The sequence below is a fragment of the Uloborus diversus genome, unplaced genomic scaffold (assembly GCF_026930045.1).
Source record: "Uloborus diversus isolate 005 unplaced genomic scaffold, Udiv.v.3.1 scaffold_13, whole genome shotgun sequence".
Lineage (NCBI taxonomy): Eukaryota > Metazoa > Arthropoda > Arachnida > Araneae > Uloboridae > Uloborus > Uloborus diversus.
This window is the reverse complement of record NW_026557987.1, coordinates 7,659,365-7,681,489: the sequence shown is the minus strand read 5'-3', so window position 1 is coordinate 7,681,489 and position 22,125 is coordinate 7,659,365. Positions and strand designations below refer to the sequence as shown.

The 22,125-nt window shown below is 34.7% G+C and overlaps 1 protein-coding gene across 1 annotated transcript in view; it reads left to right on the top strand.

The window, feature by feature from the left end:
* LOC129232656 (partitioning defective 3 homolog) overlaps positions 1–22,125 on the top strand; it is a 98,328-nt gene that overhangs the window by 32,336 nt on the left and 43,867 nt on the right. The window contains exons 2-3 of the mRNA XM_054866788.1: positions 18,644–18,748; positions 20,599–20,752. Of these exons, the coding sequence (XP_054722763.1) occupies positions 18,644–18,748; positions 20,599–20,752 (259 nt within the window). The remainder of the gene's footprint in view (positions 1–18,643; positions 18,749–20,598; positions 20,753–22,125) is intronic.

The window sequence follows — 22,125 nt, the reverse complement described above, 5'->3', positions numbered from 1 at the left end:
GTTTCGTTTTCTTGTTACTATGTGTTTTATCTTTTTCTTTTTTCACTGCAAACGAAGTTAAACATTTAGCAGATGAGAAATTTGCAACTCCAGAGCTGGAATACGCTACCTTGCGGTGATTAACAATACTGAAGAAAAGGGTAAAACATTCCATTCCACGTGTTTTCTTTGGGGTAAATGACAGGGTTCAGACAGTTTATGATGTAATTTCAGAAGAATAGAAAAGAAAGCTTCCCACAAACACGATGAAAAATGACTGTCATTCACTAGCGTCAAAGCAAGTTATAAGTTACGGTATTTGTTTGTTTTACCTTTTTCATCCGCCACCGACTGGCTGCAGCGCCCCCTATAGTTTATTGGAGTTGCGAATAAATGAAAATAATTTGTTTCATTTTCTTTTCGGAGGTTTTTTTTTTTTTTTTTACAATATAGTTTTCCGGATTACAGACGTTCTCTTTTGACGACTATTTTACAGTTTGGCATAAAAATCCGTTTCGAACGATGATCGCGTTGATGTTTTCCAACAGAGGTCGTGTATGCGGTGGGTTTGTTTTGTTCCGTGCCATCGAGGAATGAGAGGCATCTGACCTTGAAAAGGCGCTCTATTTTGCATTTCGAGCGGCGGCCGCGAGCCGTAAAGGTGAAATGAGGAAGTTCGTCAGAAACCTCATTCCCTTTTAAGGTCGCCGCGTTCCTTACCAGAGGAGGGTCCTCCTTGCACAAGTCTGCCAAGGCCGACGCTTTTTTCTTTTCTTTTTTTTTTTTTTTTTTTTTTTGGAGAATGTCTCTCTTTGAAAGGGGTGTGATCGCTCGCAGCGTGCAGAGAGTCCATTTTAAGCCATGCTTTTGGAAATTTTTACAAACATTTTGCTTGGGACTACAAACAATGAGACGAAAGGACTACTCGACGTTAAATCCCGGTTATCACAAATTTGCCATTTCAACTGCGCTTGCGCGCGGACATACTGATTTCAAAAATCTTGCCAAAATTAATTAAACATTTTTAATTTGTTAATAAATATGAGATGGCAAGAGATAAAAATTAGAAATCACAAAGTTTTTTCTGATTTAGTTTTTAGGCCTCGGTAAAGATTGAATTTTGCGTCTTAATTATTAATGGATTCGGTGTCCGAATCGTCTGTCCTTTTTCAAGACCAAATTTTTAACCTCAGAAGAGCGTACTAGAATTTCAGCATCACTTCTAATACAAAGCCGAACCCTCAACCTAAATAAAAATGTATAATACGAAGTTGTTTACGCCTAACGTAAAATATCCGCAAAAGACGGGTTTCTGTACTCATATTCCAATCATTTTTGAAGTACACAACGTGTTTCACACTTATGTTAAATAAATATTTCCAAACCAATAAATTTTGAAATGTCATTTTTCTCTTAAGATTATCAGTTATTGATATCCGTAGTTTCATATAATATATCACGAAGTCGCTGTGAAAATAGTCTAATCGCATTCATTAATTTGGTGGGACTCTCGCTCAGCTTAAATATAAACAAGCAACACTAATTCTTAAAACAGAAAGCCCAGAAAGCTAAGTCCGCGCGCAAGCGCAGTTGAAATGGCAAATTTGTGATAACCGGGATTTAACGTAAGTGTAGTGTTGCTCCTTGTGGAGAACAATCAAACTGTTCGGTATACATTACTGAGTCCTTGAGGCTGCTCTCGAACGGAATCTGTCAAAATATCTTTAAAAATTGCTTCTTGAAGGTTGACAGAGAACAGTGTATCTTTCTCAATTCGGGCCAGAGAAGGTCCCTAGGGCCGAAGTAGCCCGCGTTTACAGAATGGCTAACGTTTCAGAATTTTCAAAGCAACGTCAAACATAGTTAATTACATTCTTTTTTTTTTTTTTGCTTAAGCAAATGCAAAAGAATACTCGATCTGGATAGCGCTAAAAATGAATCTAACTCGAAACTCGAAAAATTAATCTGAACTTCGATGTATTTGTTTCAGCATCGATGTTCATCGGCACCATCGATTTTTTAATTTCGTGTATCGATATTTTGAAACATGGAATGATTTTCGATTGAAGTCGCTTCGATCGCATTTTAATTTTGTACTAGCTGCGTCGCCCGGCTTTGCACGGTCCACCTCGAAAATGGAAGTTATGTCTAGTGACACGTGTTCAACAGTCAGGCTTGAACAAAAAAAAACAGTAAAAGTTTGCGGCAGATAGCGGAAAAATAACCAAAAAGTTAACATTTTAAAGCCCCCGATTGCAGGAAAAGTGTCAAAACAAAAACCAAAATTTTATTGTTTATATTAGAAAAAATAAAAAAAAAATAAAAGGCAACAGTTCTTTCATTTAATGATTTTCTTCGCGCCACAAATTTCAATAAAAGCATTGTTACGGAAAGTGGAGATGAAGCACTGAATAATACTTTGAATGGAGGAAAGCCCTCGAAAAATAGGGATTTTATGCCGAAATCTAAGTGTCATAATTAATAGTTTTTAATAGATATCTCCGCTAATTATCGTCGGAGGATGATGTTAAATAGCCAAACATGAAGACGGGAAGATGACGAATTCATCGATACCTGGTTCGATGGTCAGTTCACTGTCGTTCGGGAGAAGAAACTTGGACATACATACATAGGTACACACATAGATACATACGCTCAGTTTTTAATTATATAAGACTTTGTTTAATATCTTATAACCAAGCTTATAGAAATAGTCTTTACATTAAAAAATGTATTATATATATATATATATATATATATATATATATATATATATATATATATATATATATATATTATATATATATATATACTAGGGGGCTATCGCCCCCTGCTCGCTATCGCTCGCCAACCCCCGGAACTGCTTACGCAGTTCCCTGTGGATCGCTTCGCGATCCATGCTCGCTTCGCTCGCTCGCTGTATGCCAATACATTAGCCTAGCTAAAATTTTCCGTAAAAATTAAAGTTGGTAATTGCATTTAGGTCACCATCCATTTAACCAATATGAAAATTACGTTCATAATGTTAATTTGTCTGCTTTAGCCAGATTTTCGACAGTTTAACTTTGCTGTATGTAAGATGACTGCCTTGGCAATGTGCACAACTTTACCATTATAGATACAAAAGTGTCTGTCATTGCTTTGGAGAGATTGCACTTGTACCTGTTGGTCCGCGGAAGGTATTTTCAGGGTTCGTACGGGTCATGGAAATCCTGGAAAGTCATGGAAAAAAAATAACAGAATTTCAGACCTGGAAAAGTCATGGAAAATTGAAATTTTCATTGAAAGTCATGGAAATTTATTTCAAGTCATGGAAAAATGTCCTGGACAAAGAGAAAGGAACAGTAGCTAAAGGAGCATTAGAAATCTTGAGTGATTTAACAGTATACATAGCACATAAAAGTTATTAAAAGCGGAAAATTGAACGAGCCAGGAATCAAATCTGAATTTTGAAATCTCATTGCATCCACTTCTGTCGCAGCCGCTTGCCATTTTTTGCGATGTAATTTTACTGCCTAGACATCTTATTTTGAATTTTCTGTTATTTTCAACACTTCTTATGTTTCATATTCTGTAGTAGCAAAATTTCACGTATCTGAGTTTTGCCATGCTTACTGAAAAAAAAAAAAAGCAATTCAATTGCATGCGAGTTCGATTCCATCACTCGTAAGGACTTTATTATTAAATTTATCAGAGTTTATCTTAATTTTGTTGAATGTTTTAGAAAATAAAGATCTTACGTCAGGCGATAGAATACAGAAAAAGAAGAATTCTAATGCTCTAAAACAGTAGTGCCCAACATACAGCACGCAAAACTAATCCATGCGGCCCACTGCTACGGTTCAATGTCGGGAATTAAACGTGTTCTGGAATTTCTGAACCTATTAATTTATATGCATTTGAAAATATGCAAATTTGTTAACAAAACAAATATACTTTTGAATCAGAAGATTGATTCATTACTGAATGGTTTTTTTTTCAAAAACGATCTGATTTAGAAACATAAAGAACTAAACTATGTGGCTTTACTTTAAAGAATCAAAATACTGTCAAGTTACGTGGATGATTAAAGGCACTGTTGGACACTAAAAGGCAAATTTATTGAAACTTAGTGATGACTCATTCAAGCTTTGTTCCATTCAATATCATTGTGCCATGTTTTTAAAGAAAAATATCAGACATTTAAGCATCATCGTATTTGCTTCACTGCATTTTTACTTTACTTAAATTTATATGATGAAGACAAATAAGAATAGTTTAGTTTTTTAAGTGTGCACTTATATTTTTTCCATTACGAGTAAGTGCTTCAATGAGGCTGTGGCATTCATATGGACGTTTTGCTAATGCTCATTTCCAAATATTACAAAGCTTGAGATTAAATAGTGCTATTCTCTTCGTGTAACGAGGTCATGAAAATGTTCATTGAAGTCATGAAAAAGTCTTGGAAAAGTCATGGAATTTTTTCATCCAAATAGAGTATAAACCCTGTATTTTATTTCCCTTCTACCACCCATTGGAAAACCAATGAAGGCATTCCCCTATCCGCCACCTGGGGACGCGCCCTCTAGGGGTTACAGGCTCCCCCGAGGGATGTATTTACATTATTTACACTCTTATATATTTACATATTTACACTCTTATATATTCTAATCTGAGAAAACTTCCTCATATACACAATTAAAAATGTCCCGTTTGGGAGCCACAACTGACACTGCTTCAAAAGATCTTGTTCTTGATAATGCCACATAGAGCTGGCCATGACTAAAAACAGGCTCAGAGAGCACCAAACATATTGTCTCAAACGTTTGTCCTTCTTGTTGTTATTCTGAATCCTTGCCAAAAAATGGTTTAACTAAAAACGCGAAAACTCGCCAAGGCACAATACTAAAACTACTATAACCCTAAACAAATTTGGCGAAACCTTTCAGCTGAGAATAAAAGGAATAAAGTAAATTCTTTCTCGGTTATTCATTTTGAACTGAACTGTCGTACTGAAGCAGAGAATAGACGACGCTCAAAGCGCCTACGCGTTCAAAACAACATTGCCGATGAACATGATTGTGGAGCAATGTGTGAAGAATGCGAATTTTGTGGTGCTCTTTATTGGCAGAAAGAGCGTAATACTGCAAATAAATATACTAAATGTTGCCATGACGGAAAGGTGCGGTTACCGGCATTGTGTGACGCACCTGATCTGTTGAAGGAACTGCTGACTGAAAATTCCCCAGCCGCTAAAAATTATCGGCAGCGAATCAGAGAAATGGCTCGTCTTAAATTGGATTCAAGAACGGTTTCCTGCCTTCTTTGAGCTTTTCTTTGCTGATTAAGGTTGAAATGGGCCACAGCCCGACTCAAACTCATCTCAAAAAAAAAAAAAGTTCGTTGAGTATTCTGTGATTCAAGATTTCAAAACAACGTAGAAGTTTGTTTACATGATTTATCGGCGAAGTGTTGCCAACAGAGGTTTAGAAATTCACCCCTTCATTTGCCGGCACGTAAGAGAATTATATTATAGTGCCTAGAAAGAGTAGTGTGCCGATCGGCGGGGAAAAAGTGAGGTCAGATCTGAGGAAAATCCAGGTGGCGCTGCACTCGAGTAGTACGTTATGCTCCTCAATCAGACTCGTTTTAAATCAGCGATTGCATGCTGATTTCGCAGTTTAAAAACCCCGTTTTTCGGATTAAACTTATTTCTGCGCAAAAGACAAATTCTGTAATAAGTGCTAATTGTTACATGGGTGTTCGTTTATTTTTTGAAGCATATAAAATTACCTTATTACCTTATTATAAAACTACCTTACTTCAATGAAAATAGTAGACTATAAGGGCCCATTCGTTAAATACGTAAGGGTCCCAAGGGGGAGGGGGGTTGGAAAAGCCTCTACGTACCCTTACTTGGGGGGAGGGTCAAACTCATTCTTACATAATATTTTCCAAGTCGATATTTCACATTAGACATTGCGCGGTCAAGTGATTTGGCAGAGATTATGTTCCATTTGCGTCTGGAAGGTAAGAAACGTGTTAGGATAAGATGTTTTTTTATTTGTTTTACAAAGAATTTATAGTGTAAAATATAATAAAGGAGTCGCATTGCGTACGGCATGTTTTATTTGTAATTAATATTACATCAAAAAAAAAAAAAGTCGAAAAAACATTCAGTTTAGATTCTTTTTAGTAACCATTTCTTTACGCAAAAGGTTTAATTTAATAATGTGAATTTAATAACGATTCCAGTGATGTAACGATTCAAGATTTGTTATTTTATCATTTTGAAAAACAAAATGGAATCTTACATAAGAATGGGGGGGGGGGGTTGAAAATTCTTACGTACCCTTACATGGGGGAGGGAGGGTCAAAAATTGCCAAAATCATCCTTACGTAATTAATGAATGGCCCCTAAGTATTCAATAACAGCGCGTCTCTTATTTCTCTACTAATAATAAAGCCGAGTCTCTCTGTCTGGATTTCTCTCCGGAATTCTGTCTGGATCCCTGTGACGCGCACAGCGCCTATACCGTTCGGCCGATTTTCATGAAATTTAGTACAAAGTTAGTTTGTAGCATGGGGGTGTGCACCTCGAAGCGAATTTTCAAAAATTCGATTTTGTTCTTTTTTTATTTTTAAATTTTAAAAACAGTTTCAGAAGCAGAATTATCATAAGATGGACGAGTAAATTACGAAATTATCCTGACGTGGAAGCGTAACATGGGAAGAGCGAATGAACATAGCCAATTGGCGAGAAATTCATCATCCATTATTTGTAAATATACAGGCTAATCAAATGACCTTTTAATTTTCTCCTTCGGACAAAGTCGTGCGGGTACCGCTAGTTACAAAATAAAACTGCTTCTAAATTCTTGAAGCTAATTAAAATTATCAGGGCTTCTCAGTCTGAGTCGAAGAACAGGATAATCTACTTTTACACCTTTGACCAAAATAGTAGCATTGATTTGTAAATTTTCTTCTACTTCAATAATGATCTTTTTATCGTTAATATTATTTTCCACATAATTTTCATTATATACAAAAACTACAATATTTGGAGATTTTTTAAATTTCATACAAACCCAATATTCGTTAGGCAAATTAATATGAGCAATTTCATCTATAATAGATTTATACGTGGTTATTTCAGTTTCATCTGCGGAAAGATCAAGTTTTATTTTTTTCAAACAGGGAACATTTTTCTTAACTGCATAATTCCTGATGGACCTTTGCTTTGGTATTTTTTTAGTAAAGTATGTTGGCAGATTTGGGAAAATTGTCGTAATTGCCTCGTCTTTTAAAAAAAGTTTTCCCCGGGGAATCAAAACTTCTTCACCATTTATAATATGCTCATTATGCGTTTCAATAAAATGTTTTTCGAAATACAGATCACAAATTGAGCAATATTTATCAAAAACTTTATCTAATCTGGGAATTAACGAGTTCCACTTCTTTAGTTTTTCTTCATCTGCTGGAGCTTTAAAAAGCGAAACTTTTTCTTTGCATGTTTTGTATCCACTTTTGCACCCTGGTACGAAACAAGATGAAGCTTTACTTCTTCTAATATTAAACTTTGATGCCTCCATTAAAAGCCTTAAACGCTATTTTATGAAATATTCACGAAATAAAGGTAAAAAAGAGAAACGCGGAACTAAATTGTAACAAAATCCCGCGTCTACTAATGTAAACACCGCGAAATTGAACGTACACCTCGACCGCACTGCCCTCTAGCGGTTTTCATACATTTTGTCTTCAAGAATCGAAGGGGAAAAAGCGCCGATCGGCACACTATTCCTTCTAGGCACTATAATTATATATATATATATATATATATATATATATATATATATATATATATATATATATATATATATATATATATATATATATATATATATATATATATATATATATATATATAATGTCATATATAATATAGTGTCATAATGAATAGTTTTTAATGGATGTCTTCGGTAATTATTAGAGACGTACCGAGTAGCACTTTGGCCGAGTACCGAGTTCCAATTATGTTTTAAGAAAAACCACCGAGACACACGTGACGAATTTTGAACTCATTAGAATAGTAGTATAGACCTCCATGTCCAACTAATAGTTTTTAAAACAAAATTCCAGCTGAAATTTAACTATGCATTATTTAAAAGATTTTGTTTGTGTCAATAATCTTACAAATAAGTTCTTTTTTAAAATAAAAATAAACAAATACAAAAAAGGTAGGTTTGATCAAGTTGGACAAATTATATCAATCTATACTTCTAGTCCGCCAAACGTAAATAATTTTTAAAAGCTAATGAAACAACGTTAAAAGCACAAATGTGCAGGAGCGCTGCAGGCACGTGTTTCTGTATTACAAGGAACATCTTTTTCAGTGCATAAAATGTGAGCCAATGAATGTAAAAAATGTGTTTGTCAGATGTCTTTAAATCCATAAGTTCACATTTTGTGCATTGAAAAAAGCATTCCTTCTAATGCCAAAACACGTGTCTGCAGTGTTCCTGCACATTTGTGCTTTTAACGTTGTTTTATTTTTTAAGAAAAGGTATTTTTATGCTTTTTATACATAATTTTGTTCGTGGCAAAAATCCATTTAATAATATAAAAATTTCATATTTTCTGTAATTACCTTTTTTGCTCCATTTTTAATAAATAAGTTCCATTAATTTTTGGGGCATTAAAATGTGAGATTTACTCCATTGAAGCATAACAAACTTCATTATTCTCAAAATTTGAATTTGACTCGTAAATTTAAATTGTAAATGATTGCAGTATATTATATGCTTGCAATTTTTTATTAATTGTAAAATCTGCTTTGAACAATATTCAATTTTTTACAACTACTCGGTATTGGCCGAGTATCTGATCAAAATTTAGCCGAGTACCGAGTACTCGGTACGTCTCTAGTAATTATTATCGGAGGATTATGTTAAATAGCCAAACTTAAAGATGGGAAGATGACGAATCCATCGATACTTGGTTCGATGGTCAGTTCACTGTCGTTAGGGAAAAGAAGCTTGGACATACATAGATACGCTCAATTTTTAATTATATAAGAGATGATTTAAAAACATAACAATCGATGTTTGCGCCAAAATATCGATGTCGCGCCTCTACTCCTTATCGGGGTAGTGGTTATGCCATTGTTTCGGGAACGTACACATGAAGAGGGAAAGGTGACGTCACACAGCTACGTCGCACGTACGCGGAAAAACTCGCTCTCTGGAATGCAACCCTTTCCTGATAATTAAGTGAATGATTAGATTTGGTGATCGTAGTTTTTTCTTCATTCATCCCGCGAACACGAAAACAATTCTTTCAGCGCTTTGATAACTTTCTAATTTCATCCGCGACACTTTGCTTTGTCTGCGTTTTTTTAACTGAGGACCGGATTTTTTTTTGAGCAATCACGATTGCTTATTGTTCTCATTTGACTGTTTTGATGTCCTATCATTTTATTTTCTCACCGCCACCCTCCGCACCATCACCGTCGACCGGCTCCTCACAATGCTGCTCCTCTAGCGAAAGCCGTCTCCAGGTTGCATCCATGTCCTACACACACGCGCATACATACACACATACAGACACCTACACATACACAAACACATAAACACATACAGACATCTACACATACACACACAAAAACATACGCACACACATACACAAGCTACCCACACATTCATTCCTGGACACAAACACATATGCCTACACACACATACCCCCCCCTCCACACACACATGCATATACACAACTACCTACACACTTATGCTAGCACACAGACACAAATATACATGTCTACACACACATACACACATACATACAGACACCTACACATACACACAACTACCCACACATTCATGCCTGCACACAGACCCAAACACATATGCCTACACACACATACACATACACCCCCCCCACACACATTCATACACACACTTATGCCAGCACACAGATACAAACACACATGCCTACACACACATACACATACCCCTTACATACAAACACACCTACCTCCCCCACACAAACACACACGCCTACATACACACACTCGTGATTGTGAAAAACATAATTTGAATTCAAGATGTCAAAATTCAAATTAATTTATTAAATTTTGTTTTCACGTTATATTAATATTTTTACTTTTAAACCTTAATCAATATATTTTTTTTTTTTTTTTGTGGGTACACCATCTTAGTAATCGCAGTCGTCCTGGGACAACTACTGCTCTACTGCAATCAAAAAATGCTTTGTCTTGATTTTTAGCATGTTGTCCTGATATTCCTGATTATTTTTACTTCTTTTTACAAAAAAGAAAGTATTGTATTCGGGAAAAAATTTTCACTCAAAAATCGGCCTTCATTTCCATTTTTCTCGCCCCCGAATGAATTTTGAGTTTTTTTTTTTTTTTTCCCCGACCCGACCACACGTGGATATATGCCTAGGAACCTACAGACACCAGAAATATCCATTTTGACCATCCCCGAGTTAATTACAACGAGTTTTCTCGTGACGTCCGTATGTACGTATGTATGTGCGTATGTGCGTATGTATCTCGCATAATTCAAAAACGGTATGTCCTAGAAAGTTGAAATTTGGTACCTAGACTCCTAGTGGGGTCTCGTTGTGCCCCTCCCCGTTTGGTTGCATTCGGGTGTTTCTAAAGGGGTCTTTTGTCCCTTTTGGGGGGAAATCATTGTTAATTTCGATGTAAACTCAAGTGGTGTTATAATTGGGCGGACACTTGACGATATATCGCCAGTCTTTTGGTCGCCAAGTTTTGTCGCCAATTTGGCGACAAATTTGGCGATTTTTTTTTAAATTCTAAATTTGGTTTCAATTTTGCCACTGTTGATGATATTTAGAGAGTAAACAATTGAATCACATCAAAATTGACAATAATGGGGAAATGACATTAAACTGGAGTAAAAGGAAGTCATGTGATGCACACATCAGCGCGTTTTAATGCTTATTTTTATTGGATTTTTTCCATTCAGTTGTGCCAAACCAGCTGGCCAAAATAGGAGATTCTTTATGTCCGAAACGTACATGCCGGGTTGAGGTTTCATTTCTTTGCAACCTTAAAATGTTTCAAGATTTTTGAAGTTTGGAAGTTATTTTTAAAAGTATGCTATGCTAAATTAACTAATTAAGCACTTTTGTTATACTTGGCCTGATTGTCGCGGAGTAATCTGAGGCCTGGTTTTGCTTATATCTCAACAACTAGACCCAGGGTTGGCCGGATTGGACCCAATTGGGTTGGACCCAATGGGTTTTTTTGAAAAAACCCATTTAAAAAAACCCCATTATTTAGCCTACTTTTGGGTTTTTTTAAATTTTCTGAGAAGTTTTTAAAAGAATTAATTTAAAAACTTTAACAATTTAAACTTCTTTTTTATTTGTTCTTCACCACAGCCAATGGACATAAAAAATGAATTTTGAACTTTAATAGTATTTTTTAACTCTTAACAGTATTAAAAAATACTTCAAAGATTTTAAATAAATATATTTAACTTTTTTCTTTGACTGGTCAATAAATAACTCAAATTATCTTGACTAAGTCCTGTCATGTCTGATTTTCTCAATATATGTAGATTGTACAGAGGAAACTACTCTAGCTAAAAGGCTTTCATGTGATATATTTTCTGCAAACCAACAAGTCACAAATCTCGAATAAACAAGGGATATTTTTTAGAAATTAACAGGTTTCACAAACGGTCGGACAGAAAACAGAATAGGATGTACAGTATTTTCATTATCTTACGAAAAAGTTTAATATTTCTTACTCTGTACACAGAAATAGAAAAACAGGCAACATAAAATTCAAAGAAATGTTTTGATTAAGCTGGAATTCAGTAAAAAGGGATTTAAACTATTTGAGGTTCTACAGTAGTTTTACGTAACAAAATGAAATACAATAAAATAAAATGCAAAAAAAAAAAAAAAAAATGTAGTAATTACAAACGAACAATAGATTTTATAACTCGAGAAGTAACTTTTTCTTAACTGTTGGCAATCATGGAAACTAAAAAATCTGAAACTTCACCATTCTTGTGTTTCGTCGTCTTTTATACTTTTCTTCAGAAAACGCTGAATTTCCCAGCTTTTTTACTCCAAGACGATTTTTACTTTCTTCTATATCTAATATATAGAAGAAAGTATTGGATTCGTGCAAATTTTCGAATTTCGAATTTTGACGGATTCGAACGTTTTGAGGTGTGCTGAGTCCATTTCGACCATTTTTGGAAAATGTCTGTCTGTCTGTGTGTGTGTATGTATGTGTGTGTGTCACGTCTGTGTGTGACCAGTTTTTTGTGGCCGCTCTACAGCAAAAACTACCGCATGAAATCGAACGAAATTTAGTACACATATGTGCCGCTATGTGAACTTGTGCCCATTGGTTTTTGGCGCGAATCCCTCCAAGGGGGGTGGAGCAATGGGACGTTTTTTGAGTTACGCGTGCTTGCTATTCCTCAGGAAGTAACTGGCGGAATCAAACAAAATTTGGTCCATATGTTGCCATTAACAGGAACAGGTGCTGATTCAATTTTGGTGTCAATAACTCAAACGGGGGTTGAGCTATAGAACGTTTTTTGTCGTCAATTGTGACTGCTGTATCTCAAGAAATAATGAACGGAATGAAAGAAAAATTTATCGGCAAGTAGCCCTTAGTGAGTATAAGAGCTGATTTTATTTTGGTGTCAACAGCTAAAAAGGGGGGTAGCGCAATCACCCGTTCTTTTTTTCCATTGTGAGTGCCCTATCTCAAGAAGTATTGCTGCGTTCTGGTTGAAATTTGGAATATATGTGAATCCATATGTAAACAGACTTCGGTTCAATTTGGACGCCAATCGCTCCAAGAGGTGTTGATTTTTTTTTTTGAATAAAAATAGCTTTATTAATGCAACAATAAGAAAGATAAATCGTAATAGATTGTCGTCTGCGTATTTCTCGTGATTTTAATTGTATGGAAATGATCGGAAATTTTATCTCAATGATTTAAAATTTTTAACTGTTGCCATCTTATGTTTGTTAATAAATAAAATATTTGTAATTAATTTAAGCAAGGCTTTTAAAATAACTTTCATTTTTCGCTTTTTGCTTTGCTTTTGCAATAATTCAGACATTGGAATGGTCGTCAAGTCTTTTCATGTGAAATTTTGTTTTTGTTGGGAATATTGCTTCCTCATCAAGCATGGGGAGGGATCAGAAAAAAAAGAAAAATATAGAAGAAAGTTTCGTGATGGCCACAACATACTAGTTTTGCTTTGTCCATATACTTTCGCTACAATATGCTACAAGTACCCCACATTTTCCCTAAAAAAAGACAAAAAAACCCACATTTCTTTTTAAAAAAACCAGCTTTAGTTGTGTTTTTTTGGGTTTTATTTAAAAAAAACCCAAAAAACCCTGGGTCCATGGGCTTTTTTAAAAAAACCCGGGTTTTTGCCAACCCTGACTAGACCACTTAGAGACTTCTGGATTTTACTAAATGATTTGCTTCATCCTAAGGTACGACTTAAGGCTGCAAAATTGAAATTCTAAAATAACATTATTCTTTCTGTTAGGATGAAAAACAGCAAATTTCATGTCATTTCCCCGTTAATTGTTTAAATATAAAACCCATTGTTACAAATTTTGTTGCCTTCCAACAGCAATATTGCAATATTAATAGTAATCATGATGAAAATTTTTGGAGTCAATTGTTCCAACACTCAAGCTATGATTGGAAGCTAGGTAATGATAAGAAATTCTGTTTACGACTTGAGCCGCACTTTTCTTCGTCTGTGGAGTCATTTTCTTGGAATAATTGAAAACTACATGAGTACTTAAATTGTCCTGTCTGACCCAGAAAAGTTATTTTGAACTTTTGAGTGCATTATGAAAAGTGCTTAGTATTTTTTTTTTCCTGAATTCTGTTATTTTATTTCTTACTAGTGATACCCGCACGGCTTTGCCCGTAATAGAAAAATCAAAAGGTCTTTTGGTTCGCCTGTATATTTACAAATAATGTATGGTGAATTTTCTCGCCAATTGGCTTGTACCCATCTTACGGTTCCACGCTATGATCATTTCGTATCTCGCCAATAGGCTTGGGCCCATGTTACGGTTCCACGTTATGATAATTTCGTAATTTACTCGTCCATCTTATGATATTTTTTTTTCTTAAAATTGGAATAGAAAAAGAATCACATCGAATTTTCGAAAAATTGCTTCGAGGTGCACACTCCCATGCTACATACTAACTTTGTGCCAAATTTCATGAAAATCGGCCCAACGGTGTAGGCGCTATGCGCGTCACAGACATCCTACAGACATCCAGACATCCTCCGGACAGAGAGACTTTCAGCTTTATTATTAGTAAAGATAAAGATGTTAATCATTCATTTATATATATAATCATTCATTTATATATATATATATATAAATATAATTTTAATTTGAGCCATTATCAAAGTGTTGATTAAGAGCTTTTATCAATTTACTAGGGTTGCCAGCTGCTCCGCATTTTGCGGAGTTGCTCTGCTAAGATAGCGAAACTCCGCAGCTCCACACAAAAGTTAATTTGCTCCGCATTTCCCGTTTGGTCTTAATTCTGACCAGGTTTACCTAAGATTTTTATAAAATTAAATTTATTTTTATTATGTTTTGCTAGTTTATTATGACTGGCATGCAAAATATGGGAAATTAAAGATGCTTATATTCAAAGCGTGACAAAGTATTTAAAGCTGTTTTATTAATTTAAAAATAATTATTTTTATGCCAGTGCTTAAAATAATTATCAAACCTCAAAAAAAAAAAAAAAATTTTAGATAAGAGGTTTAAATTTTTTATATTGATTTTTAAACGAAATACCGAGCTGCTTCGCAAAGTATCAAAATGCTCCTCAAAATCACCACAGATGCTCCTCAAATAGGTTGACAACCCTGATTTACAAACTAGCTTTTTAAGAAAATGGTATATTTAAAAGGAATAAGCAATTTATTGTTTGATTTCAATTGCTTTTATTACAAAATATTATTTTCAAATTTTGTTGCATCGTATTTCACTTGATTTTGATGTCTGCTAAAGTTTGCACTGCTGTCATATATGATACAAGATTAAATGTTGGAGGGGGGAGGGGGGTGCACAGGATACCCACAGGCATTTTTACGATTCGGGGAATTACCAGGGAATTCAGGAAAAAGGCAAGGGAAATCACTGGTTCCTTTCAAGCGAGGATGGGCAGCTGAATTTGAATTTTTGACGCGTTCCTGTTAAATTCCACGCTAAACTCGATGTTCCTCTAAATAGGGAAGTTGCAACCTATTAAATGTTCATAAACTAAAAAATTCACCATCGCCGATTTTTAGAAATCCACACGCAAAAGTGCGCTCTTCTGAAACGTCACGAGCTTACGTCACAGGGCACTCATGGGCAGCCTTCCGCCGAAGATCCCTCGTTTTCGCTAGGGACATTTTGAGCGCGCGGATATTTTTATTTTTTAGAAATTCAATAACCCTTTTGAACACACTATGGGGGCCGGATTCGTTGAAGCACAATCTAAATAATCTTCCTCAATTAACATCAATGATGGTATTCGAATATTTCCGAGAGAATGAGAGGTTTAATGTTTCAGAGAAACGCGAGGAGTTAAATGCGTGAAGCTAGCCTTACGTATGGTCTTCGGCTTCTTCCGTGGCGGATAAGCGCATGACGTCACTTCCTGTGCCATCTGACGTTACAACGCTTGAACTTTAAAAAATTAATTTAAAAAAAAACTACTTATCGTATCGCAAAATTTTTTTCACCTATGATGTTCATACATGTTGCTCTATCATATAAAAATATAATTGAAAAATCGAAAACTTGCCTATTCTATGCCTTTCATCAAACACTCGCCGAAACGGTGAAAGGGGGAGGGGAGGTTACGGTCTGTGAATGGTAAGTGATTCACTCCCCTACATCCTGAAAATTTTTGAAACTGAAATCTTAACAACTTTAGGCTGCATTTGGTGGTGAAACAGTAGGGTGGAAGGGCTTTTCATGGAAATATTTCCGGCACTGAAGTCTTAAAAATGCAAATTTAGGCTATGTTTGCTAAACCTGGGGGAGGGTATTAGTGAGTTCTTTTCCGAACATTTTCCAAATCTGAAGTGTTAAAAACGCTCTTTTAGGTTAACATTGATTAAGAGATTTGGGGATACAGTTTTTTTTTTTTAATTGAAATCTTTTGTAATGTAAAATGGGGCACGTTTTGCCGCTAATTTTGAATGTAAACGTTATAAAAAGGAGGAAAATTAAATGTAATGAGCATTTTTATGTTGAAGAAACGTCCGATTATCATTCTATTTCACAAAAAGGGTTTACTTCTACGATCGCGATTTTTGTAAAACGTTCGATTTCGCTGTTACGATTTTTGTCACTTGTTGCTTTTATTCTGAATAAATGTCAATAAAATCCTGCGCTGTAGCCATGATATATAATTTTTAAAATGATGAGCATTAGTTCGAAACTATCGGGGAAAATTTTCCCGCACTTTTCGCGCAGTCGGCCGTTTACTGTAATTATTAAGTCTTTATTTCACAGTCAGACCATGTAAAATTATAACAGAATTTGACTTCTATATCAAATGCTTAAAAGGGTTGGTCTAAAATCGGGAAAATATCCACGTTTTCGAATGTTTTTTTTTTCTTCCAAAAATAGTTTGAAATTTTTACTTCCTTTTACAAAAAAGGAAGTATTGTATTCGCGAAAAAATTTTCACTCAAAAATTAACCTTAATTTCTATTTTGCTCACCCCCGAATGAATGTTGAGTTTTTTTTTTCGACTCGACCACACGTGGATAAGTGCCTAAGAACGTATAGACACCCGAAATATCAATTTTGACGATTCCCGAGTTAGTTACAACGGATTTTCTCGTGACGTCTGTATATACGTATGTATGTGCGGACGTGCGGATGTATGTCATTTATACCTCAAGAACGGTATGTCCTAGAAAGTTGAAATTTGGTACGTAGATTCCTAGTGGGGTCTAGTTGTGCACCTCCTCTTTTGGTTGCATTCGGATGTTCCTAAGGGGTTCTTTGGCCCCTTTTGAGGGGAAATCCTTGTTAATTTCGATGTAAACTCAAGTGGTGTTATAATTTGGCGAACACTTGGCGATAGATCGCTAGTCTTTTGGTCGCCTTTTGTCGCCAACTTGGCGACAAATTTGGCGATTTTTTTAAAAATCTGTTTTCAATTTGGCCACTGTTGGTGATATTTAGAGAGTAAACTATTGAATCACATTAAAACTGCCAATAATGAGAAAATGACATTAAATTGGAGTAAAAAGAAGTCATGTGATGCACACATCAGCTCGTTTTTATTTCCATTTTTCCTTTGGAGTTTTATTTTATTTTGAATTTTCCTGCAAAATTAATTTTTGTTTGGAAAAAAAATCTGCCGATCGATTGGCTGAAATTCATTTCTCATTGTTACTTGTTCAACTAAAAAGCAATTTCAGGTTTAAAACAATTATAATTTTTCAGCCATTCAATCGGCCGATATTGACCGATTATGAAATATCGGCAAAGTGATCGGTCACTCACGACTGCCAGTCCAACTTTAAAACTCGCGATTAAAGCCCCTTTTCCTTGAGGGAAAAGCTAAAAGCGTTCCCCTTCGGCAGACTTAGATAAAATGAAAAGCTTTCTGCAAACACAAATCCTGACTGGAAAATGTTCTGCAAATAATTATGTTGCCTAACATCCTTAAATAAAAAATTAAATTTATATTCAAATGACAGGGGTCAAAGTAGTCCTATATATCCTATATTTCCTATATTTTCAAAAAAAGCATCGAAATTGTCCTATATTTCCTATATTTTCCATATTCCCTTTTTTTACCCTATATATCTTTTAAAAAGAACAGTAAATAAACTTTCTGACATCGGATGTTTCGCTGAAAGTATGTGCCCGAACGAATTTCCAATTAAAAAACTCAACTGACTAAATCCTGCAACAGGCATCTTCTCTCGTTGGCTACAGCAATGTGACATCACTCTATAGTTGGTGGAGTTTCGAGATATGTATTATTTCTTTTTTCATAGCAAAATTATTCATATAATGTGTCCTATATTTGTCCTATATTTTTTGTGGAAAATGTCCTATATGTGACAAGTCGGTCACTTCTACCCCTGAAATATGAAAGAGACAAAAAAAAAGTGATTTAAATCATTTAACTTTTTTTTTACAATAACATATAGTTTGCTTATTTTCCACCAACTGAAGAAAATTGCTAAAACCATTATTTTTTTTTACGCATGTGCTTTAAAAGGCTCGTTTGGAGAAAGGCTTTAACAGAAATAAAACTTTGAGATTTTCTTAAATTCCCTTTAAAAAAAATTAAAAAAAATATAAAAAAAATTTAAATTTCCTTTAAAAAAAATTTAAAAAATTAAAAAAAATTTTTTTTTTTAATTCCCTTTAAAAAAAATTAAAATTTTTTTTTTTAAATTTTTTTTAAAAAAATTTAAAAAAATTTAAAAAATTTTTTTTAATTCCCTTTAGAAATTTTTTTTTTTTTAATTGACATTAGCAGTTTGAAAAATAATTTCTGCAGAGCCAAAAATTTTCTGCGTTCGTCTATATTATGCAAGACTGCCCTTGGGTTGACGGAGGATTGATGTTTGTTTGTGTGTTTCAGTGTCCTTCTTCGGTGGTGACCATCCACAACCTGAAGAGCTCGAGAGATGACGGGATCCTCTACCCCGACGATCGGCTGGATGATGTGGCCGATGACCGGGAACAGGTAGGAGACCCCCCCTCTCTGTGCCCAGTAGCAGAATCTTTCTAGCCAGTCTGTGACACTATTTTGGGCAGTTGTAAATAATCTGCTGCATTATTATTGGTTTCATTTTTAAGTTTTCATAACATACAGAAGTCCCTTGTAAAGGTCAAGACTCTGAAATTTTCCTGCGGTCCAGCGGCCACTGACCCGAAAAACTTAGTGTCGGGGGGAAGTAAAGGGGGGAGGGGGCAGTTTTCAATACTTTCATGAAAATAAATAGATCTCTGCGCGCTATGAAAAACAATTATTCAATATAGAGTAAACTCCCGTTTATCGGCGGTCGGATTATCCGCGGCTCGGCTTATCCGCGGGTGTTTTCACAATTTATTTTATTATTTTTTTTAACGGTTATTAAAAAATTTTTAAACTTATGATTGTGTTACTGTTCGTTTTTAGCTTTCAATGCGTATATTTTTTTACATTCAATGTTAGTAAATGCAATGTAGCAATGTTTTTAGCTATAACTTGAATGTATGTTTGAGTTTTATTCATATTTTTTAGCTATTGTATACAGTAGTATTGTTTTTTACCCATTGTTCGGATTATCCGCGGTTTTCGCTTATCCGCGGTTACCGTGCCACCCTATTCCGCGGATAATCGGGAGTTTACTGTATATTTATTTAAATATGGTAAATTTAAGTAAAAATAGGTTTTTGATTTTTTTTTCGAAAAATGAATAAACAAATAAATTAGTAAATGAGAAGTTGGCAGGAAACTGCATTTTAGATCAATGTTTTAGTTTATAGCAAGCTTCCAAATCAATGACGATCTAATACAATTGTGCAGGCAATAATTCACATTTTTCATGAAAATCAATTTAAAAAAAAAAACAAAAAACACATGATTTATTGTTACATTTTATGTTATTTTCAGTAGTTTGTATTGAGGTAAACATCCAATTCTGTTTTTGGAAACTTAGGTAAGTAATAGTCTCGTCTATTTCCATCATGCGAATGACCAAACATGGCGTCTACACGAAAAATTCATGATTTTAAATAGATTTTTGAATTTGTTGCATAAAAGTAATAATAAATTCAAAATCCTTAAAAAACTACAATTTAGGTGAAATAGGCAGTTTTTAGCACATTAGCATCTAAAGCAATGAAGATAATAAATATTCTAAAGATAAAATTTTGCATTTTTAAAGACAATAATTAAGAATTATCCGAAAAAATGGCACATTTTGCATAATTTTCAACAGTTTGCATTGCAATAAACATCCTATTCAGTTTACGAAAACATAGGCACTTAAAGAGTATTGCACGCCAACATCTTCGGAATGACCAAACATGGCGACTACGCCAAAATTTAATGTAAATTTCTGAATTTGTAGCAAAAAAATTTTTTAAATAAAAATCTTTATGAGACTACACAAGTTGAAAAGTTATTAGCACTTTTGCGTCCAAAGCAATGAAGATAAGGTAATTTTAAATATAAAATTTCTCATTTCTCGAGAAAATGTTTTAAAAAAATAAAAATAAAAACGATTGCTGCTCTTTTTAAGTTATTTTCATTAGTTTTGCAGTTATAAATAAAACATCCAATTCTGCTTCCCTTTTGAAAACTTTGGCACTTAAGCATCTATCTACTTCGATCTTGTGAATGACCAAATATGGCGACTATGTTTCTAGCTGAAATGCTGAAGCATCCATCGCCTTTCCAGTCAAAAAACGATCTTTGCCGAGTTGTATTTCTTCTTCCTTTTTTCTTCTTTTATTTATTTATTTTTTCTTTGTTTCTTTTTGTTTTTTGGTATAAGATTGAATGAGAAAGAAAGCTGAATGAGAATGAGTGTTGTGTTCTCTTTGCAGATCATCGCCGTGTTTGAAGAGAATGGGCGCCCCCCCTCCCCTCTGGGGGAGCCTCGGAGCGAGAGCTCCCTCTGCACCGGGAGCCCGGACCTGTTCAGCGTGGAGGTGGGCTCCCACTACAACCCCAGCGACGGAGAGGCCACCGACGAACAGGGTGAGTGTGGTTCTTCCAACATTGGAAGAACGAGAAGAGCTCTGAAGACTCTTTTACAATACTTAACAGATGAGGTTATACAACCGTTATAGAAGCGTTTGGGGAGGGTCTTGTACTATTGCACTGAATGAAGTGGACAAGCAGGTTATTTAACCCTTTCAGGGCGCGTCATTAATTTTTGAGAAATCTTAAGAAAAAACACCACAAGTGGGTTTATTTGATCATCTAGACATAGATTTTTCAGTTAAAAAAATTTTTTTCAGAATTTTTTTCGCTGTGGGTGGTATCCCCATTTGTTCCCCCCCCCCCCCGCCCGGGGAAGGACAAAAACATGTTTATGCATGTAAAAATGAATTTGAATCTTTTCAAACAATATGATTGACTACCTCAGGTAAAATGAAGAAAAATGATTCACTCTTTCAGCGCTAATTAAAAATTTTTAAATCTGAAAAAAATTCCAATTTTTGGGGAAAACGAAAAATTGAAAATTTGAAGATTTGAACAAGAAATTAAGCCTACGAAAAAATATTTTTTTTTTTATTCTGCCGTTTAAAGTTGTTCATTGAACTTAAAAGAAGAGGACTCAAGCGATTTTGATTCAAAAAATTCAGAACAAACAGACAGAAAATTTATAAATTAGTGGTTTCACAGCGCGACCACTGCCCCTGAAAGGGTTAAAAGCAAACCCATTATTTGTTGACTACTGAAGACTTAAAATACAGTTCTGCACTGGGAGGTAAACGCTTCATTTTTTATTATTTTTTTTCAAAATCAGGATTTAAGAACCAGGTTGCGTAACTTTTTATGCAATATTCAGAGGTATAAAAATTTCGATAAATGCATTTTTCCTTTTTTTTAGCCACACAAAATGGCAATCCAAACATCTCAAAAGCAAAATTTTAAACTCATTTCTTTGCTAACTTTGTTGTATGTGAATTACGTATTTTACCACCCAGATGTGTAGTAAACTACAGACTAGTTGCGGTTAGCGTCAGCAAGCAGGGGAAAAAACTCCCTAGCATTTAAAAAAAAAAAAACCTTGGTACTGTTTGACCGCAAATTGTATGTAATTTGGCAATCTGCCAAGTAAAGACGATTCCATCTGAATGAACCTAGCAGGGGAGAAGGGAAAATAAAGATGGGATTTTGATGCAAGCGTTTTATAATGTCACTAGTGCCTTATTCATTTATTGCATTCTCAAAAATAGAATAAGGGGAAGCAAAAATAGTTACCATGGAGACAACAAAAAGAAAATAAAATATTTTCATTTCGTTCAGGAACGTAAAAGCAAAATGGTAAGCTCAAAACTTTGTTGCGAATAAATTAATCAGTTAATCTTTGCCGTGAAAATATAGATTGAATATACTTTAAA